This window comes from Dysidea avara, chromosome 4 (genome assembly GCF_963678975.1).
Source record: "Dysidea avara chromosome 4, odDysAvar1.4, whole genome shotgun sequence".
Taxonomy (NCBI): Eukaryota; Metazoa; Porifera; class Demospongiae; order Dictyoceratida; family Dysideidae; genus Dysidea; species Dysidea avara.
This window is the reverse complement of record NC_089275.1, coordinates 24,339,743-24,359,185: the sequence shown is the minus strand read 5'-3', so window position 1 is coordinate 24,359,185 and position 19,443 is coordinate 24,339,743. Positions and strand designations below refer to the sequence as shown.

General features: G+C 36.1%; 2 protein-coding genes across 2 annotated transcripts; both read right to left on the bottom strand.

Moving 5' to 3' along the window:
* Positions 1-478: 478 nt before the first annotated feature.
* On the bottom strand, positions 479-1,168 carry LOC136253696 (uncharacterized). The gene has a single exon (XM_066046356.1). It carries the CDS (start codon positions 1,166-1,168, stop codon positions 479-481), a length of 690 nt encoding a protein of 229 aa, XP_065902428.1.
* Positions 1,169-2,757: 1,589 nt separating this feature from the next.
* On the bottom strand, positions 2,758-19,000 carry LOC136253226 (uncharacterized). Its single transcript, XM_066045851.1, has 5 exons — positions 18,985-19,000; positions 18,049-18,106; positions 17,157-17,276; positions 2,931-3,013; positions 2,758-2,866 (listed from the first exon to the last, which is right to left on the bottom strand). Exons 2-5 carry the CDS (start codon positions 18,085-18,087, stop codon positions 2,803-2,805), a joined length of 306 nt encoding a protein of 101 aa, XP_065901923.1. The 5' UTR covers positions 18,088-18,106; positions 18,985-19,000; the 3' UTR covers positions 2,758-2,802.
* Between the last annotated feature and the right edge of the window lie 443 nt (positions 19,001-19,443).

The following is a 19,443-nucleotide window of genomic DNA, read 5'->3' as shown; positions in this document are numbered from 1 at the left end:
TACATTGAAACAATCAACACATGAAGTTATCCATTTACTATCTACTTATCAATGTTTTGCTCAGTATTTCTCAATCGATAGCTATTATTCCTTTGTGTCACACTTAAGTGACATGAGCTATCTAGGTCACATGTGACTTCTTGGCTGTACAATGTTGTGGTTTCTTAGGACAGAGACTAAGTAGGTTTACAGTGCACATGCAAGTACATAGCTAAATACACAAGGCATTTTTCCAAGGTGGTTCGAGGATGGGAAACAGAATTGAAAGCCCTTGCCAGGTCTAAGAAAATGCAGTGAGTACTACTACCATAGATTATCGCTACTATGCTGTTCCAGAGAAGTTGCCCAATCATTAACTGCCTCCAAAAGTAAAGAAATAGTAGAGCGTTTGTGGCCAAAACCAAATTGACAGTCATTAAGAAGGTTGTGTTGTTAAAGAGCAGCAACAAGTTTGCGATGGATAATTCTTTCCATAACTTTAATAACAATGGAAGTTAGGCTTATAGGACGGTATATAATTACTTGTAGCATGTTTGTCGCCTTTCTTATGAACTGGAACAACATTGGCACTAACCCAATCTAATGGCAGTTCATTCCCAGATGAGAGTGATAGTTGGAATAGTTGTGCCAAAGAAAGTGCAAGAAATTCTGCACCCAACTTCAGTAAGCATGCAGGAAGTAAATCTGGGCCACAGGCCTTGTCACACTGTAAAGAAATTAACTCTTCAAACACATCCTTAGTGGTAAATTGAATAGAATCAATGATGGATGGGTGAATAGACAATGATTCTCTCAGCCCTGGAATATTGGAATCTTCAGTTAAATTCTCATCATTATGGAGCAAAGGTGGGATAGGAGAACGGTTTCCTTTAAAGGAGTGAAGCCATCTCCAAAATGGCTTAGGGGAGTCAAAGTATTGCTTAGATAAATTGGAAACATGAGCCTCGGTATCCTGTCGTGTTCTAGATCTAACCAAGTTACTAATTTGTTTATATTTGGATTTGATAACATCAGAGGTAGGGGATTTGACCATACGCTTATACAAGCGACGTTTTAACTTAATCAAATGAATGGTTTCATAGGAGAACCAGTGTTTCACTTTAGACTTCTTCCACTGCACCTTAGGAATAGCAGAATCAGCAGCACAAAAGAAAAGATCTTTCCACATTGACTATGCCTCATCAATGTTGTCAGATGGAATATAAGACCACGGTACATGACTCAAAACTTCACAAAAGTTTTGAAAATCAGCCTTCTTATAATTGTATAACAAGCGTGAACAGGTCACCTGCTTTGGCAGGGCTACAGCTAGAGAAAACTGTATTGCATCATGATCAGTACCAGGTAGATTGTCAACAGGCTGAATACATGATACAAGGTTAGGATTGTTCACAAAAATGAGATCCAGAATACTATCTTGCCTGGTTGTAAAGTTAACTAATTGAGTTAGATAGTTATCACAAATCAAGGAACAAAATAAAGAAGTACAAATTAAGAGATGGAACTGATGGAGAGATCATTGACCAGTTGATATGAGGTAGATGAAAATCTCCACATAATACAATTGCCAATGGGTACTTTGATTGAGTAGAAAGCAATGAATAGTTTAAAGAATAATCCAACATATGATGGAGGTACAATAAGGGAATCTGTGATACTGTCATCTAAGGACTCAGTGATTGCAACAATATCATATTGAAGTATTGTCAAACATACAGCTAAATCTAGCCGCTTGGAAAATATACTTCGCGCATTTAGATACAAACAGTTTAAAGCCTTATCAGCAGGTATATGTTTGGGTAATGCTGGAGCATCACCAAATTGAGTACATCTGGAACAAAACCACGGATCATCTGTTGGTGAATCAACAAAAGAATCATATTGAGCATCGCTAATGAGAGGATCACAGCTCACGTGATACCAGATTTCACATGTCACATAAAATAGCTGTCATCATCACCAACATTAACAGAGCACTCTCCACATGGATACAGGCCAGGATTGAGAGCAATGTCACCACAGAGAAGTAGCAGAGCAGCGACAATCATGGCAGAACTATTCTTTTTAATGCACACTCCACCACGTGTCACGCCATAATTCAAGAAGTGCGGAATATTCAACAAAAAACTCACCTCATAAACTTTAGTAGGAACGAAATCTTCGTCCCATGTATACGCCAGCATGCTGAAACCATGTTTTTTTTTGTATTGGTAATTCTGGAGGGGGGTTCGTCCAAACCACTCGAACCCCCCCTGGTTACGGGCCTGCCTTCAAGTGCTATTTACTGTACAACTTTAATAATAATAAACAAAGACAATTAACAAGATAAAGCCATGCACATAAAAATTTAAAATGTGACCGTTCTATTAGAGTGTTTGACTGCTCTGATAGAGATCTTTTGTTGGGTCAGGCAAGACTCTCACATCATAACGATGTTGCAAAACTGGTCACGACCAAAACATATGGTCCAAGCTAATACCCCTGCTGCATGGCATGGGTTGATATGTGCTCTAGATATGCCATCTATTCTGCTAAAGGGTAAATGCAGTTTCCAGTGTTGTTAATCAAATCAAGCATTTATATCATGACAAATAATATTGTGTAATAAATAAATCGAGCTAGTATATTGTTGTGCCAAACAATTCACAACATTATCGGTGCATATAGCTTGGCTAAGTTTAAATCAGTATCTTCATAGTTAGTGGCATCTACAGAAATGAATGCATGTAAGAGACGTTGTGGTATAGCTAACTATACCTCTTATAGAGCAAGTTGTACACCAAGAGTCTTCAACTTTCTTTATTAAAGATTTGACTTTCCCCTTAGGTTGTTCAATCTTGACATACTGGCTATTGTCTTGTCCTTACTAAATGTGTAGCATGAAAATATTATTTTACAACAATACTATCCAGCTGTTCATAACATCCTACCTTAAATCCTGCCCAAAGTCGGTCTTGCTGGTATCCACCCATGTACCAGCCCAGCAGCAGCTCAAGGCAAATAAGTAATACCCCTAAAAGAAATAACATAGCTTATTCTTATGTGACAATGCTTGGTTGAAAGCCTTTTATAAGTGACATTCTGAAAGTTGCGTGCGCCACTTATTACATATATTAATTATTAAACACTTCCAGTAATAACAATTATCGTTGTTTCACCATTGCACCTCCTCCATACTAGTCCAATACTGCCACAAGGTTTTCTTTTATACTTCTGTATATCTCAAGTTCAAAGGTTCTGATTATTCATCTAGAAATAACTTAAGATACTATTGGCATCTTAAGTCACTATAGTCTAGTCTCAGCTTCAACATATAACAGATTGGTGCCACCAATCTTAAATATGTTACTTAGTAACTAAAGCTACTACAGACAATTTGAGTTATCCATAGTACCTGGGCTACTCTGGGTACCACCAATATTAACTTACTTAGTAACTAAAGTTACTAAAACAACTTGAGTTATCTATAGTATCTGCTACCACCAATCTTAACTTACTTAGTAACTAAAGTTACTATGGACAACTTATGTTATCCATAGTACCACGACATTCCAAGTTATTATGGACAACTTGAGTTATCTATAGTACCTGGGCTACCACCAATCTTAAGTTACTTTGTAACTAAAGTTACTACAGACAACTTGAGTTATCTATAGTATCTGGGCTACCACCAATCTTACATAAGTTACAAGTAACTAAAATTAATTACCACAGACATCTCAAGTTATCCATAGTACCAGGGGATTCCACCAATCTTTAAGTTACTTAGTAACTAATGTTACTATGGACAACTTGAGTTATCTGTAGTACCTGGATTAAAAGAAAAGTCATATAGTAACTGTCTAACTGAACAACTTAAGATACATGTATCTTAAGTTGTTCAGTTAGACAGTTACTATATGACTTTTCTTTTAATCCAGGTACTACAGATAACTCAAGTTGTCCGTAGTAACTCCAAAAGGGAAGAATTTGCTGAAAAGTTGGCAATATATGGAGTCTAGTCTCCACTACAAAGTATGTATTTATTGGACATTGTACATACTGTGTGTAAGTATATTCAATCTCTTTGTAGACGAAGCTTGGAGTCGGATTTCAGTGTTACCACTCCAACAAAGTCACCAAGACTACATGTAGATTAACCTGATTGTTGTAGGCTTAGCTAAGAACAATAATTAGTCCACTGCTGCTTGCTAAATTTGCACAAAAGTGCAGCCATGTCAGTATAATCATGCACACAAGTGAATAACACAAATACTTGTTCTTTAATTCTTTTTACTGTACTCATTATAATCCGTACTCCCAATACATCTCAACTGGTATGATTACTAAAGTGATCTGTTTACTTTTACATGTTACATATATCAGTATCACAGGTACTACATGTGTCTTTAGTAATCATACCAGTTGAGATGTATTGGGAGTACGGATTATAATGAGTACAGTAAAAAGAATTAAAGAACAAGTATTTGTGTTATTCACTTGTGTGCATAATTATATTGACATGGCTGCACTTTTGTGCAAATTTAGCAAGCAGCAGTGGACTAATTATTGTTTCTTAGCTAAGTCTACAACAATCAGGTTAATCTACATGTAGTCTTGATGACTTTGTTGGAGTGGTAACACTGAAATCCGACTCCAAACTTAGTCTACAAAGAGATTGAATATACTTACACACAGTATGTACAATGTCCAATAAATACAATACTTTGTAGTGGAGACTCCTTCTTCAAGTGAAAACATGTATTAACTTAGTGAGACTCCATATATTGCCAACCTTTCAGCAAATTCTTCCCTTTTGGAGTAATCATTTGGTACTGCACACTTTTCAAACTAGTAAACCTTTAATAGTAAAGTAATATTTTCTATTCTGCTTACAAGTTGTGTGTACACACATAATTTAGTTGTATACATTCTAAAGCAGTAAAGAATTAAAACTGATTATGTACTATCATACCACAATATAGACAGTGTTTAATATTAATTTTGTTTTGTGCGCTATAATGTTGTTGCTTAATCTTTTATTAACAGAAGACTAGGACACTCCCCTCAGTATACATTAACCTTATTTGTACTGACATCGCAACATAAAAATGGCGGTGATAGTGTGGGGACATTTTATACAGGGGTATTGGGAGATATGGTGTTTCGCTATGATAATGTTTATGTACCTGTACTGCAGTAAGGGGCAAGGTGAGCTACTTACAAGACAAATGAATGCAGTTTTGCATCCACATCACAACATTGGTGTGGTTTTGTCTGGTGGAGTTATTTTGCATTGCCACATCACACTAACTAGCCTCTTACCTTATTATCGAAATGGTTTGATGTGAAAGCCACAAAAAAAGATCATTATTGCTACTTCTGACAAGTATAACTGCTCATCTGACATCTGAAAAGTGATATTACTGGAAACATGCAGATACTGAGAAACTGTGTGTGACCTGGCACAACTGTTTTACTAATGGTTAATTACTGGGTTTTTGTATGGCAAGAGGTATATGTTTCACTACAACCAAGAGTGGATTCACTACACTAAAACTGAAAGTGCATAGCATAGGAAAGTTTTGAACCTTTGCTTGCCATGCAGTAACTATAATTGTTAAAATAATGTGTTGGCTTTAAATTATGCACAAGTTCATTTCTCTTTATTGACAGTAAGGTAAGAAATTGTACCATGCTGTATACCATAGGTATACTGTATATAGCTACCTATGGCTCGCATGTTGAAGTCACTAGTAGAGACTACATTCCTGTTAACTGTAGGGCTGAGCGATATTCTTGTTTTAGCAATATATCATAATATTTTGAAAGTATGACATTTTGTTATTAACAATCGTGATACCATGCCTGTACATTACTGTCATTTAAAATCCATTTGTTATGCAGTACTTGGCTAAGAATTCTTGTAAGTCACAACCTGGTTACCCCCTGCAGAGAGGTGTGAACACCATAACATAACCTCAAAGCATTTGTTACAATAACTGTTACTGTAAACAAGGATGATAGTGGCTAGTTTGAGGGTAGGTATAAACAGTGGAACTAGGGACCAAGGACCCTGGGATCCAAGTACCCGGGGATCCAACTTTTTGTGGAATTTTATATATTTCACAGTTTTATACAGTCTATACTTGTACTAGATACCTTTGTGAGCCACAGTGGCTAGTCTCGCATGGCCAGACCACTCTTTCTCTGTCACAGTGATCGTGGTTCCTTGTACAATGCCTAGAAATTATAAGCGCCTACTACCCTGAGGGGCTAACTGAAGGGTCTGGACTACTTAGCATTGGCTCTCAGCTCAAGCAGCTGACATTAACCGAGGTTTTAGCAAGCCTTCACCTTTGTGCATCCATGGTGCACCACATGATGTACTAAGTGTAAAGTCTTGGTCGAGGTCTTGGTTATTAAGCTGATGGTGTAACGTGCAGTGATTGCTTCATTTTACCTGGAATACTTGTTTGCACAATGTTTCTAAACTGTAGTAGCTAGGCATTATAATAGACTAGTATGCTCATTGTGCAGCTAGTTGCAGATACATTTTCTGAGGAGCTTATAATTTCTAATTAATATAAACATCGTGTGAGACACAGTAACGGAGAAAGGGTGGATTGGCCATGAAACATGACATACTTTGAATATCTAGCACAGGTATGGAATGTATAAAACTGTGAAGTATATAAAATGGCACGAAACGTTGGGCCCCCGGGGGTCCGGATCCACTGTTTATACCTACCCTCAACACCACAAACAACTCTGATGCTTTGCATCATTATTTTTAGCAGGTTACTAGCATTAAAATGTTTAATGTGAAGATGGTCCTGCACGTAGGGCACATACCAATGCTAGTTATGGATTTTTACAAGTGCAGTATTTTTATAAATGTAAGATTTTTATTTCAATTTATTGAGTAAAGTATAGGCAATCATTAAGTGATTGGTGTTGTCCTTACTTGCTCAAATTTTTTTGCTACATACGTACATACAGTATCCAAAGCTGCATGATGTACGAGGAGCAATTTAAAGTACATTAAAAAAATACTTTGTATTATGTGCATGACACTGCAACTTACAGCTGATGCTCCATGCTGCATCTCTTTCTTGACCAGTTTACCAAGACCATCACTCTCCAACTTTCTCATAGCCTTAACTGCTCTTTCTTTGTTTCCCTGATTAGCATACTTCTTGGCTTTCAGCAATGCACTTAAGTCAAGGAGTTTGCCTGGTTGCAAAATTATAAATGCAGCAGTAGATACCACCAGTTCATCATTATTACTCCCTATTAAGTATAAAGATGTACAATTGGTTACAATAAGACAAAGTTTGGAGTGGCTAAAGTTTGGTGAATTTTCGAATTCGGCAAATCAAGGGAATTTGCCAAACTTTATTTGCCAATCTGTATAGTCAACTTTCATAGTTTACGGTATACTAAAATTTACCTTGACCCAGCTCACTGCAGTGTTTTATTTCCTTGTCCAGATCTCCTTTTCCTGCCAAAAACTACAATGCTGGCAACAGGTCATCACAAAATTTTCTGCTGCATTGATGGCATAATCAGAAATCTCAGATGGCAATGCTTTTGAGGCAGGTTTAAAGTTTGAATCATTTTAATGGTCTTTGAAATCGGCTACCAAAACATGGATGCATGCTGCAACACGTAGAATTTGACTCTTTGCTTTGCTCAACAATCCTGTGTACACAAAATATACATACATACATGATAGTATTGCTATTATAACAATGATGTTAACACAAACAGTAGAGCTAATCTAGTAGGATTCACACCAAGTGTTTCATTCAAATTATTTTGCTATTAACATCATAACTCAGAAACTTGAAATCTAATCAGCATTTGATCACAAACACTGAGTATCGATGCATTAAGCCTATTGAAACATATCTGTAACCTCTTTATCAACAAGTACTAGCAGGAAAAGACCAGCCACCTAAGACACTTACATATGCAAAAGACTTGTAGCCATTGTAAAATCATTCATCATTAGCATACCTGCCAAACGTTCATCTGTAATTGACACTTGTGCAATTTTATCCTGCAGGTCATCATAAATTTCAGCAAACGTTTCAGTTTTCTGGTAGTGCAAATGAATGACCAGAATCAACTTTCTTTATATCCATTAGTCTCTGAACTAAAAAACACAAAAATAAAGTATAAAATTAAGTACATACATCAATAGTTATATAAATTAACTCAAATGGTTTTGGTTACACATGCAGTATGTGTGTACATGATTTGCATGCAGGTGTATAATTAAGGTACCAAATTAAAGTATTCGTGGTAAAGTAAAGAAGATGCGATGATATAATCCATCACATGTGAAATACAGTATTGGGCAAATGTATCAATTTCAAGAAGTGGTTTTTTGTACATACAAGCATATAGGCAGTGTTTAAGTGTTATGTGGTAGATTCTGAGTTAACTTCTTCGGAACATTTGAGTCCTCGAATTGCTCAGTTCTTGGCCACTGGTCTACTAGTAAGTCTCCACACAGTTCATTTTCAGATAAAGTTGGCTATATTTAGTTTAAACAGTAAAGCTTCTTCAGCATTACAATTTTCTTACCTAAAGAATCGTAAAATTCTTCATTAACTGACTGCAATGTGGCAAATTTTGCATATGATGGCTTGGGTACTATCCACAAAAATCTTTGTGCAAGTCCTTTCTCTTGACTTTGAGGCAATTCACTTGGCTGTGTAAATCCTCCCAGTGTTAAACCAGTCCTGGTCATGTGATAATTAGCCTCACCAGATACTAAAAACATGAATACATGTTTGTTATTTAAGAGTGTCAAATTTAAATATTTTCTTGCTGCTTGATGGCTTAAATTCGTAACCACCAATTAATACTTATCTATCACTATGGAAAAGCCATTAAATTAATTTGATCAAAGGGTGCAGCATGAATATACAACATTAAAAGTTAAACACTCTAACTTGATATTGTGATATTATTGGTTGCTCACCTGTATCACGATTCCAGGACTTGGCATTATACAGTGACAGAAGTGTAATCATGGGACTCACATAATCCTTTGCCACGGCACACATTAATTTGAGAGAGAAAAGTGCTGAATTCATCATAAAGCCCTAGTAATCTATAACTGTTCCTGACCATAAGAAACCCCATCATTTCAAAGCTTGCTTCATCCAACCACCAGACTGGATCATTTTTGGTTAAACTAAGTCCTGATTGTACTCTCTGAATTAAATTATTCAAAAAAAATGTATAATGGGGTTTTGCCACTTCCAGTGAGCATACATATTGTGAGCCAGACTAATAAAGGCTCAACCCAACTGGTGCCTGGCACCTTCACAACAGAGTGAGAAAGGCAATAGCTTACAAGAAGCAATAGCCCACTCAATATGGCAGTAGCTGGAACATCAAACGCTTTGCCAAGCTGTTCACAGCCCTATGATTGAATATTGGATTTTAACAGTGGTAGCTCTTGCTTGTGACATCACCGTTAAAATTGCAAGCCTTTATAAAATATTTTGAAATTGGATAACTACCTGCTTGTTAGGAATTAGGATTGCCACTACCATTAAAATTGGAAGGTAGCTCTTGTTTGTGCAACCACTGTTAAAATTTGTAAACCTTTATAAAATAGATTGAAATTGTATAGCCACCTGCTTGTTAGGAAGTAGGATTGCCACCACCATTAACATTGGAATGAATTGGTAGCTCTAGTTTGTGCCACTACTTTAAAATTTGTAAACCTTTATAAAATAGATTGAAATTGTATAGCCACCTGCTTGTTAGGAAGTAGGATTGCCACTACCATTAACATTGGAATGAATCGGTAGCTCCTGTTTATAAAATAGTTTGAAATTGTATAGCCAACTGCTTGTTAGGAATTACGATTGCCACTACCATTAACATTGGAATGAATCGGTAGCTCTTGCTTGTGCCACTACGCTTGTGCCACTACTGTTAAAATTACAAGCCTTTGTACAATAGTTTGAAATTGTACAGCCACCTGCTAGTTAGGAATTAGGATTGCCACTACCATTAACATTGGAATGAGTCGGTAGCTCCTGCTTGTGCCACCACTGTTAAAATTGTAAAATAGTTTGAAATTGTCCAGCCACCTGCTTGTTAGGAATTAGGATTGCCACTACCATTAACATTGGTGTTGTTTGTTAGGTTCAGCCTTGCCACCACATATGTATAACTTTGCGTATATTACAAGCTGTAGCCAATATTAAAACTAATCTTAGTTTATGCTACAACTGAAAAATAGCCACCTGCTTGTAAGGATTACTAATACCAGTAGCTCTTGCTTGTGCCACCACAGTTATTATCTGTATAATGAATGGTAGCGGCCGTTTTTACCACCTATGTTGCATAAGAGCCAGCAATTAGCTAAATACTGGACTTTTTATTTTCTTGTTTGTGCCTTGACGCCGCATACTACATAAAAGCCAGCAATTGTATCAGCCAGTTTGGTAGAGATCACTTGTAGCTGTCACAGCTGTACTTACACATTTTCTAAGTTTTTGCTTGCCACCATCTGTTGAATAATAGCTAGCAAGTACATTAGTAGCTACCATCACTTATTGCATAATAGCCAACAATTTGATACTTGTATGACCAGTTTGGAGAGATCCTTTATAGCAACAGTTTGTTTGCAGGGATTAACACAACTGTAAAATTTGTATCTGTAGCCACTATTTACATATTGTATTTTTTCTGTTTGAAAGACTTTGCTTTAGAGCCACCAACCTATAGTTACCACAACTTTGATAGCATTTGAAGCAGTGTGAAAAGTTTTGCTTGTCACCACCTGCCACCAGTTTAGCCACCAAGTAGCTAATCTATTGATCCAATTTAGTTTGTGTTTATGAATAATACGTAGCTGCAGGCTTGCCATCACCTGTTGTTTAGCAGTATAGCCACTTCACTATTGAATTCTTTAGAATTGAAAAAATTACTCTTAGATTGTGATGCGTTTAGGCCCTTTATATTTTTACAATACAAATATGGCTCCCACCTTGTTTGATAGCCACTGACCAAGTATTAATTTTGTTTGATTGAATTTCCCACCTCATGAATTTCTCACCTCAGATCTTAAGGTGTTAAATCATTTGAAAATTCAGTTAACATACTTTAATTTCAAAAATACTGCATAATTCTGCATAAAATACCAGAAGTAGAAAGGAATATGGCTCCCACCTTATTTGATAGCCACTGACCAAGTATTTATTTTGTTTGATTGAATTTCCCACCTCATGAAATTCCCACCTCATATCTTAAGGTGTTAAATCATTTGAAAATTCAGTTAACAGATCCTCTAGGTTGACAGTTGATATTATTTTTCACTTTGTTTTTACTACTTTAATTATAACAATAATTCATTACCTATAGCTACATAGTTGTCTAAATTTAAAAATTCTCACACTATTCACTTAAGCGATGTGAATACACCAAACAGCTTTGGAAGAGTGGTTGACTGCTGAAACTTCAATGAGTGACCCTGCAGGTGGTGAGTAGATGTAACTGGATAAGGTAGGTGTCAGGTATGAATACGATTCTGAATTATTAACATAGTAATAGTTTTAGCAGCATAGTAGAGTTGGCCAGTTTAGTAATTCTGCAACACTTGAGTGGTAGAAATAATGAAACCTTACAACACGTCTCTGTATACTGATTCAGTGTTAGATATATCCTTTTGTGTGTGTGGTGCCCAAGCATACTCCAATATTGGAGACTATATACAACAGTTGACCTTGACAATATTGGACAATTCTAGAGGTTGCATTGTAGAAAACTGTTAGCTTTATTGGTAACTTCTCAAATATGTTGTGACCATGATAGTTTGGAATCAATAACTATGCCCAAGTAGTTTGTGTGTTCTATTTCACTATAACTTCATTGTGTAAAATGTACTGAAAATGGATAGGATTGACTTGGCTACACACTTTTCTAGTGTGTGTGGGTCCTGCTGGAGAAGTGGCAGTCTTCTTCTGAATGAATGGGTCTGTAAAGAATGACATCATCAGCATATAGTCTGAACGATGAGATGATATTATTAGGTAAGTCATTTATGAATCATAAGAACAACAAAGGAGCCAGCACAGTGTCCTGTTGGATCCCAGATGCTACATCAACAGGGTCAATGTTTACTATTACCCATTGATGTCTCTCTGAAAGAATGTACTTCAACCATTCTAGAAGGCTGCCTCTAATGCCATAATGATGCAACATAGGTACTAGTGAGAAACTTTATCAAACACCTTTGAGAAATATAGCAGGTATTGTTGGCAATGGATCGTCTCTGTATGATCCTTCATCCTAGTTGCTCAACTTACAAATGTTTGTTGTAATACAAGTCCACCTGTAACAAAAATTGTGCACTACAGTTAACACAAGCTAATAATATTCATCACACAACACGGAATGTATACATGGTTTTTATTATTACGTACCTACAAGTTGGTTGAAACTACTCATCATTGATGTGTGATGACTGATTCTGTTTCAATAAGCTTGTGTCTGTTAGTTCTCAAATAATCTATATCAAAACAGCAACAGATGAATTCATATCTATTACTAACACAAAATCCTTACCTTTGATTTGCATCAAATAATTGGTTTTGTTCTCTACTCTGTGTTGAAATTTCAATCCAAGAAACTCCACATTTTTCAGCAGGTATATTCAGAATTTCTTGTTAGGTTTTACTACAAAATCTTCTGATTTTATAAAGATGTAAAAACATGCAAGTCAGAACAGCTCTTGTTGACATGGGTTGAGCAAAGATTAACAGAAGTGCAATTTCTGCATCGCATGCAGTGTCTTAACATGACTGGTGGAATACCATCTAGACCAGGAGACTTGCTAGGTCTAGTGTATTTAAGTCATTTAATGAGAATCTACATATTCATTTGTGAATGCTGAAAGCAACTAATTGGATATTGACAACTGCTTTGTCAAAGCTGTCAGTTCGATTATCAGATGACACCAACATAATCTCTTTTTCGGCTCTTGATATATTTCAAAATATTTTAGAAGTGTTGCTGTTAGAATTGATAAATAGTTGGTCACTACATGAACTGCTCCGATTCTTCAATTTTTACAATGAGATTCCCTAGCACAAGGGGTCAGTGGTCTTCGATTTGACAATTCAACCTTAAGGAATCTGATTAGATGAGTGAACTTGTTTGAGGGATACAATTTATCCATTCCCTGTGTAATAGTGTTCAAAGTCTACCCAGTTTGTCTCAACAGTTCTAGAATTTCAGTTGGATGTGACGATTTCTTAGTCTGTCAAAGGCACCTCTGCATTTTAGCCTTGTAATCAAACATTTCTGGTATGACTGATACCACAAGATCCAGAGTATGACTACTGTGAGTGCCTTTATGAATTGAGTTGTATAGTAATTTACTGTGTAGAACTGATTAAAAGAGTATAAGTACACAGATAATTATATATGCAAATTAGTTCATAGAGAATAGGTATGAGGATAAATCATCTTTGCTTTTTCCAATGAACATAGGATTGAATTTAGATATGTCAGTTCTAGCAAAAGGTACTGGTTGTGTCCACCCATAGATGTTGAAAGGAGTGTGGAAGTAATAGAAGTGTCAACGAGACCATGTAATATTACATAAAGCATTACCAGAGAAGGAATTTGTAACAAAATGAGTGGCATGGCATCTATCAAAGCCTTTTGCTTTAATGGCTTTGCTACAAATATCATTAATGTGTTCCTTCCAAGACAAGTCTTCATCAATCAGATCTATTTTGCTGTATCCGCTGACCATGGATAACAATGTTTATTAGGTCTTTTTTTTTTTCTTTTATAGGTAAATGGATACATTTAGAGAGATTGAACTTTATTTGTCCAGTTCTCTAAATTGAGAAGATTATTTCTGGTATTGGCTTCAGTGCTAATTATTCTGAACAACCATATGTCATTGACATGGTATATCATTTACACAGATGAGGAATAGAAGTGGTGCTAGTAACGGTGTTTTGCCTTCAAGTAGAACTGACTAAACAGTTTGTCAATTTTTTTATCCAGTATAAAAGTAAAGTGGTATCCAGTACACACTTTTTAGTGGGGAAAAAAAGGTAAGCAGCAAAGACATTTTGTACACTGTTTCATTCAATAATCTAGGAGGAATTCCATCTGGACCAGCTGCTTTCTTGCAAGTATATGTTGTAATGATGGATATCCGCATATTGCTGATGCAACATTATTGCAATACATTTGTTGTATTGTCAATAAATGATGATGTAAGTACGACAAGTCTTTGTATTTCTTTATTTTAATAAATGATGATGTAAGTACGACAAGTCTTTGTATTTCTTTACGACAAGTCTTTGATGTTGTACTGTGGGATGTAAGTACGACAAGTCTTTGTATTTCTTTATTTTAAGACTTCAACAAGCTCACCAGTCTTCATTTGAGTTCAGTCATTCAAAATCCAATATTTGATTGTATGGTGAGACCATAATAATAATTATAATATATACAGTTTGTGCAGTAAAAGTAACTGCTATATTTGATTGTTTAATACCAAGGACACATAACATTCTTAATTGCAGCATATAATGTTTACCTGAGCATATCATTACTGACCTAGAGGTATGTATACAGCTACAGACGTGTAAATGTATTAAACACATAAGGTAAAAAGTCACAGCAAATATATGGAGAGTAATCTTGTAAGAACCTGTTGTTACTCAATAGTACAACTCAAGGTTGTGATGCTACCATTTGAAACACTACATAATTAATAATATTAACCTGACAATATTGAAACTACTACACTCTGTACGGTTATGACCAGCTATATGTGTAACATTATAACAACATTGTTTACAAAATAGGTTGTAATCACAAATAATACTGTAGGTTGTAACAACTACGTGTAACTAAACATGCTTTGGCTAGTGGGAGTTAAAAGCAAACTATTGTTAAGTAAATTTTCAATAACCCATTTTTTTATACATAGGTTTAGTACATAGCTATGTGTATACACTGCAGAAACTCTGCAGAAGTTTCTGCAGTGATTTATTTATGTAAGGAATTTGTGCATGCCAGCATGCAGAGCAGAGTTTCACTTGCTGGTAGTAGTGGTATACAGGACATGAATACTTGCCTGTGGTCAATGATCACTTTTGACTCATCCAAAGACTATTATAGTTGTTACCATTAAATTTATCAATTGTAGTGTAGCATGTTATTGTTGTTAAATAAACGATAATAGGCCAAAGATCTTTGACTGTGTCTATATCCACTCTCTCCAGTGTTAATCTGAGTGAAATTATTTTTTTTTGTAAATCATTCCATTGTAGTCCTGCATCTATTCTAGCAAATCAATGCCTTTTGCCAAGTGAGGATTTAAGATTGGGACACAGTACGCTAAGGGTAATTTTTGGCACTGATCTGTACTTAAAACTATGTTTTAAACTTCCAACACTTGATCGGAATTATCACTATACTATGGTGTGATGACCTTACATTACAGAATTAAAATAAGTGCCACAACTCGTGTGTCAATGTTGGATCCATGCAGTCTATACTGATTTGCCAAAGGTTATCTGCAAACCTGGGTACTTCAGTGTAATGCAAATTTTAGTTTATATGGGTATATCATCTATTTTATACCACAATTATTACATTCATAAGAAATAAATGCAGTTGTCACAGTGATAATCTACCTATACTAAGGAATTTATATAGTTGTTGATAATTACAATAATTATGCAGACAAGTTTTACTTGCTGCTAGCAATATACATGGTCCATAATCATTCATTAGTTGTCCCAGGTGGGAGCTAATGACATGACAGTATTTTTTATAGTTTATGATTAATGTTAGTTAAATAAATTTTGGTTAGTGGCATGATAAAGGTGGGAGCCATATCGAATGGTACGTACACCGCAGTTTGTGCATTATTATATCTGGTTGGGTGGCGATTACATGAAGTAGAGGATCACACAGGACATATTTGTCTGAGGTTACAATGATGATTCATATTGTCCCTTTTGATATATTTAGCAGTTACTTTACATTTTATATACTATACAGCAAGTTCATTATAACTTTACAATATTGATCCAACAATATTACAATATTGATCCAACAACTCGTCCATATTTGATCCTTTGGAGATATAATGCAAAGACTGTCTTCTGCTACTGGGCCCTCCATCCAGTTGCGGAAGAAGATGTTTGACTTGTTTGTTTTTGTGTGTGTATGTGCTGTACACTTATAAAATATATACATATCATGTAGCATACTTATACAGTATACAGGTTGTATGGCCATGGGTGGAATTCCCTTTTCAGTCAGAGGATAACTCATATTTATGCACTATACATGTTGGATGGCCATGGGTGATAACTCATATTTACACACTATACATGTTGGATGGCCATGGATGATAACTCATATTTATACACCATATATGTTTGGTGGCCATGGGTGGCATTCCCTTTATACACTATACATGTTGGATGGCCATGAGTGATAACTCATATTTATACACTATATATGTTTGGTGGCCATGGGTGGCATTCCCTTTATACACTATACATGTTGGATGGCCATGAGTGATAACTCATATTTATACACTATATATGTTGGGTGGCCATGGATGATAACTCATATTTATACACTATATATGTTTGGTGGCCATGGGTGGCATTCCCTTTATACACTATACATGTTGGATGGCCATGAGTGATAACTCATATTTATACACTATACATGTTGGATGGCCATGGATGATAACTCATATTTATACACTATATATGTTTGGTGGCCATGGGTGGCATTCCCTTTATACACTATACATGTTGGATGGTCATGAGTGATAACTCATATTTATACACTATACATGTTGGATGGCCATGGGTGATAACTCATATTTATACACTATACATGTTGGATGGCCATGGGTGATAACTCATATTTATACACTATACATGTTGGGTGGCCATGGGTGGCATTCCCATTTCATGTTACTTTATGCATGTATATATGCAGGTGGCTACCCTTTATTTCTGTATTCAGATGTGAAGGTGGTGTGGCATTATACATGTATTTTCTGCCCTTTAAGTGTGAGGTATATATTTGTCTAACTCATTTAGGAGACAAATATATAGCTCATGTGATGGCAGCTTATACAATACCTTGTGTGGTAGATGGTGGCCCTTCCAATCTGTAGTGGCTGCACTCTCTGGTAACAGGAAGTTTCTAGTACAGTAGTGACTGGGCACTTTATAGTGAGATACAGTATCAGTAGATGAGATCTGTAATAGAATAAAAGTTGGCACACATCTTCTTTATACATTGATGTAGAATTTAGCATTCAACCCTTAAACCAACATGCCCATTTTAACAAAATGCTTCTAAAAAGGCATCATGGAGGGAATTAAAATGCTGAATAGAATGCGTGTACTGACATGCTTTAAGCAATGAAATACCAGGGTTAGTATGTTACAACCTGTTGATAGTTATAAGCCTAGCAAAAATCTTGCAGGAAATTGCACATAAGATAGATATCTGCAGGTAGCAGATTATTTTAAAACTTATGTAGTTAAGTATTCTAAGGTTTTTAATGCCTTCTTTATAGATTCATTTAAAAGAGTAACCCTTAAAGTCACACAGTCAAGAAAACTGGATCTAGACTTAATAAATATGCATTATGACTGAGCCCCTCACATGCTGCCTCAAAAGAAAAATAATTATACCCTTGTCGTAACATCTAAATGTGTGCCTTATGATTACTTGCTGAGAAATGAAGTTGTCTAAAGGAATTAGTAAGTACGCAAGCAGAAAACTTTACCTAATGAAAAGAGTAGAATCCGTAATAACTTATTGGAAGCATTTTGGGTTGCATTGAAGGAAATTTTGGGCTTAGCTATACCACCAAGACAGTATGAAGGTATTGTAAGGCTGGTTTCTGGTTAGTGAGAATGTCCAAATTTCTATGATTCCTAATATACAGTACTACTGTATTGTAGAGCAAGAAAAAGCACATAAGAAAGATTCGTGCAATTACCTGGATGCTATCAAACTTACATTGTGTGATTCCAGTAGATCACTTGATTGTTCCGACATATGGTGGCATGAGTCAAACCTGTGTAGGTAGGTACAATTAAAATGATGCTGTGTCCTACATCTAAGAACCAACATTATAATGGTACTAACTAACCACAAGTATAATAATATTAGAAATTTAAAGCTTGATTATGACAGTGATCCTGTGCATACTGGATCAAAAGAATGAATAGTGCCAACAGTTAATGTTTTAGTTGAATGCACAACCCAACTATTAATTACAAAAATGAAGTGGCAATCGCGCTTCGTTTTCAGCTATGTTCAGCTGGTTTCACAGCAATACAAACAAAGAACAGTAGGAGAAGTGCCTCTGCAATTGACCCAGTCACCATGGAAATATGAAGAATTTCCATTTACAAAAGTAGGGAAGCCATAGTGTCACCACAAATTGACATCTTTGGTTGTCAGCAAGCACAAAGGAGGACAAAGGTAATTCCATGTTGCATGTGATGTACGTACTATGGTATGCCAAAAAGTACCTGTCCAGATGAAGTGACATTGAACACTAAAAAAAACAACAACAAACAACAAAAACCAAGCCCTTAGCCTTAGTCATTATTGAATGCAGGCAGGCAGGCAGGCAGGCAGGCAGGCAGGCAGGCAGGCAGGCAGGCAGGCAGGCAGGCAGGCAGGCAGGCAGGCAGGCAGGCAGGCAGGCAGGCAGGCAGGCAGGCAGGCAGGCAGGCAGGCAGGCAGGCAGGCAGGCAGGCAGTTTACATAATTAGAAACTTCGGTTGTGTCTTTAGGGTTGAAGCTAAAAGATGATTTGCCAAATGTCAGTGTACCGGGAATAGCATGTGCCATTAGAAGTATGGAGCAGCTCATAGTTAAAGATGAACTACCTACAGTTAATATAAATACATACATGTAGTACAGTGTGATACACAAATTGCGTACCAATGCTTTCAGTGGTATCCTCATCATCTATTAACACTTATTGTATATCTTCATTCTCTGTGTTCCTCATTCTCTGTGTTCCACTGAAAGCTGGTCGGCTGTACTTGAACTATGCCTGAATCTGAAGTGTCAGCAACAACTACAAAAATACACACAACATTTCAGCCAACATTGCTACATTGCTATCAACACAAATTTTAAATATAGATGAGCCCAGCAGCTACATTCCTAATAGTGTATGCTGATTTCACATTTAACCAACCAGCTTAGCACCTCATATGCTGAAGAACTAACCAAGCACAGCAGTGTTAATACCTTTATTTCTAGAGGCTTGCAAATAGGCAGTACCATGGGAGTTTTCAACTAATTTAAGTCTTCATCTGCTGCTATCTTCAGTTAAACATAATTTCCAAAATCCTGATGAGGCATCACTTGTACTAATAGTATACAAATATGTAA

Coding starts and splice junctions, on each gene's coding strand:
- LOC136253696 (XM_066046356.1), bottom strand. CDS start 1,168: ATGTGGAAAGATCTTTTCTTTTGTGCTGCTGATTCTGCTATTCCTAAG.
- LOC136253226 (XM_066045851.1), bottom strand. CDS start 18,087: ATGTCGGAACAATCAAGTGATCTACTGGAATCACACAAT. Junction 3,014..17,156: donor GCCACCATCTACCACACAAG/GTATTGTATAAG, acceptor TATTTCTTTTAG/GGGTATTACTTATTTGCCTT. Junction 2,867..2,930: donor GACTTTGGGCAGGATTTAAG/GTAGGATGTTAT, acceptor CTACACATTTAG/TAAGGACAAGACAATAGCCA.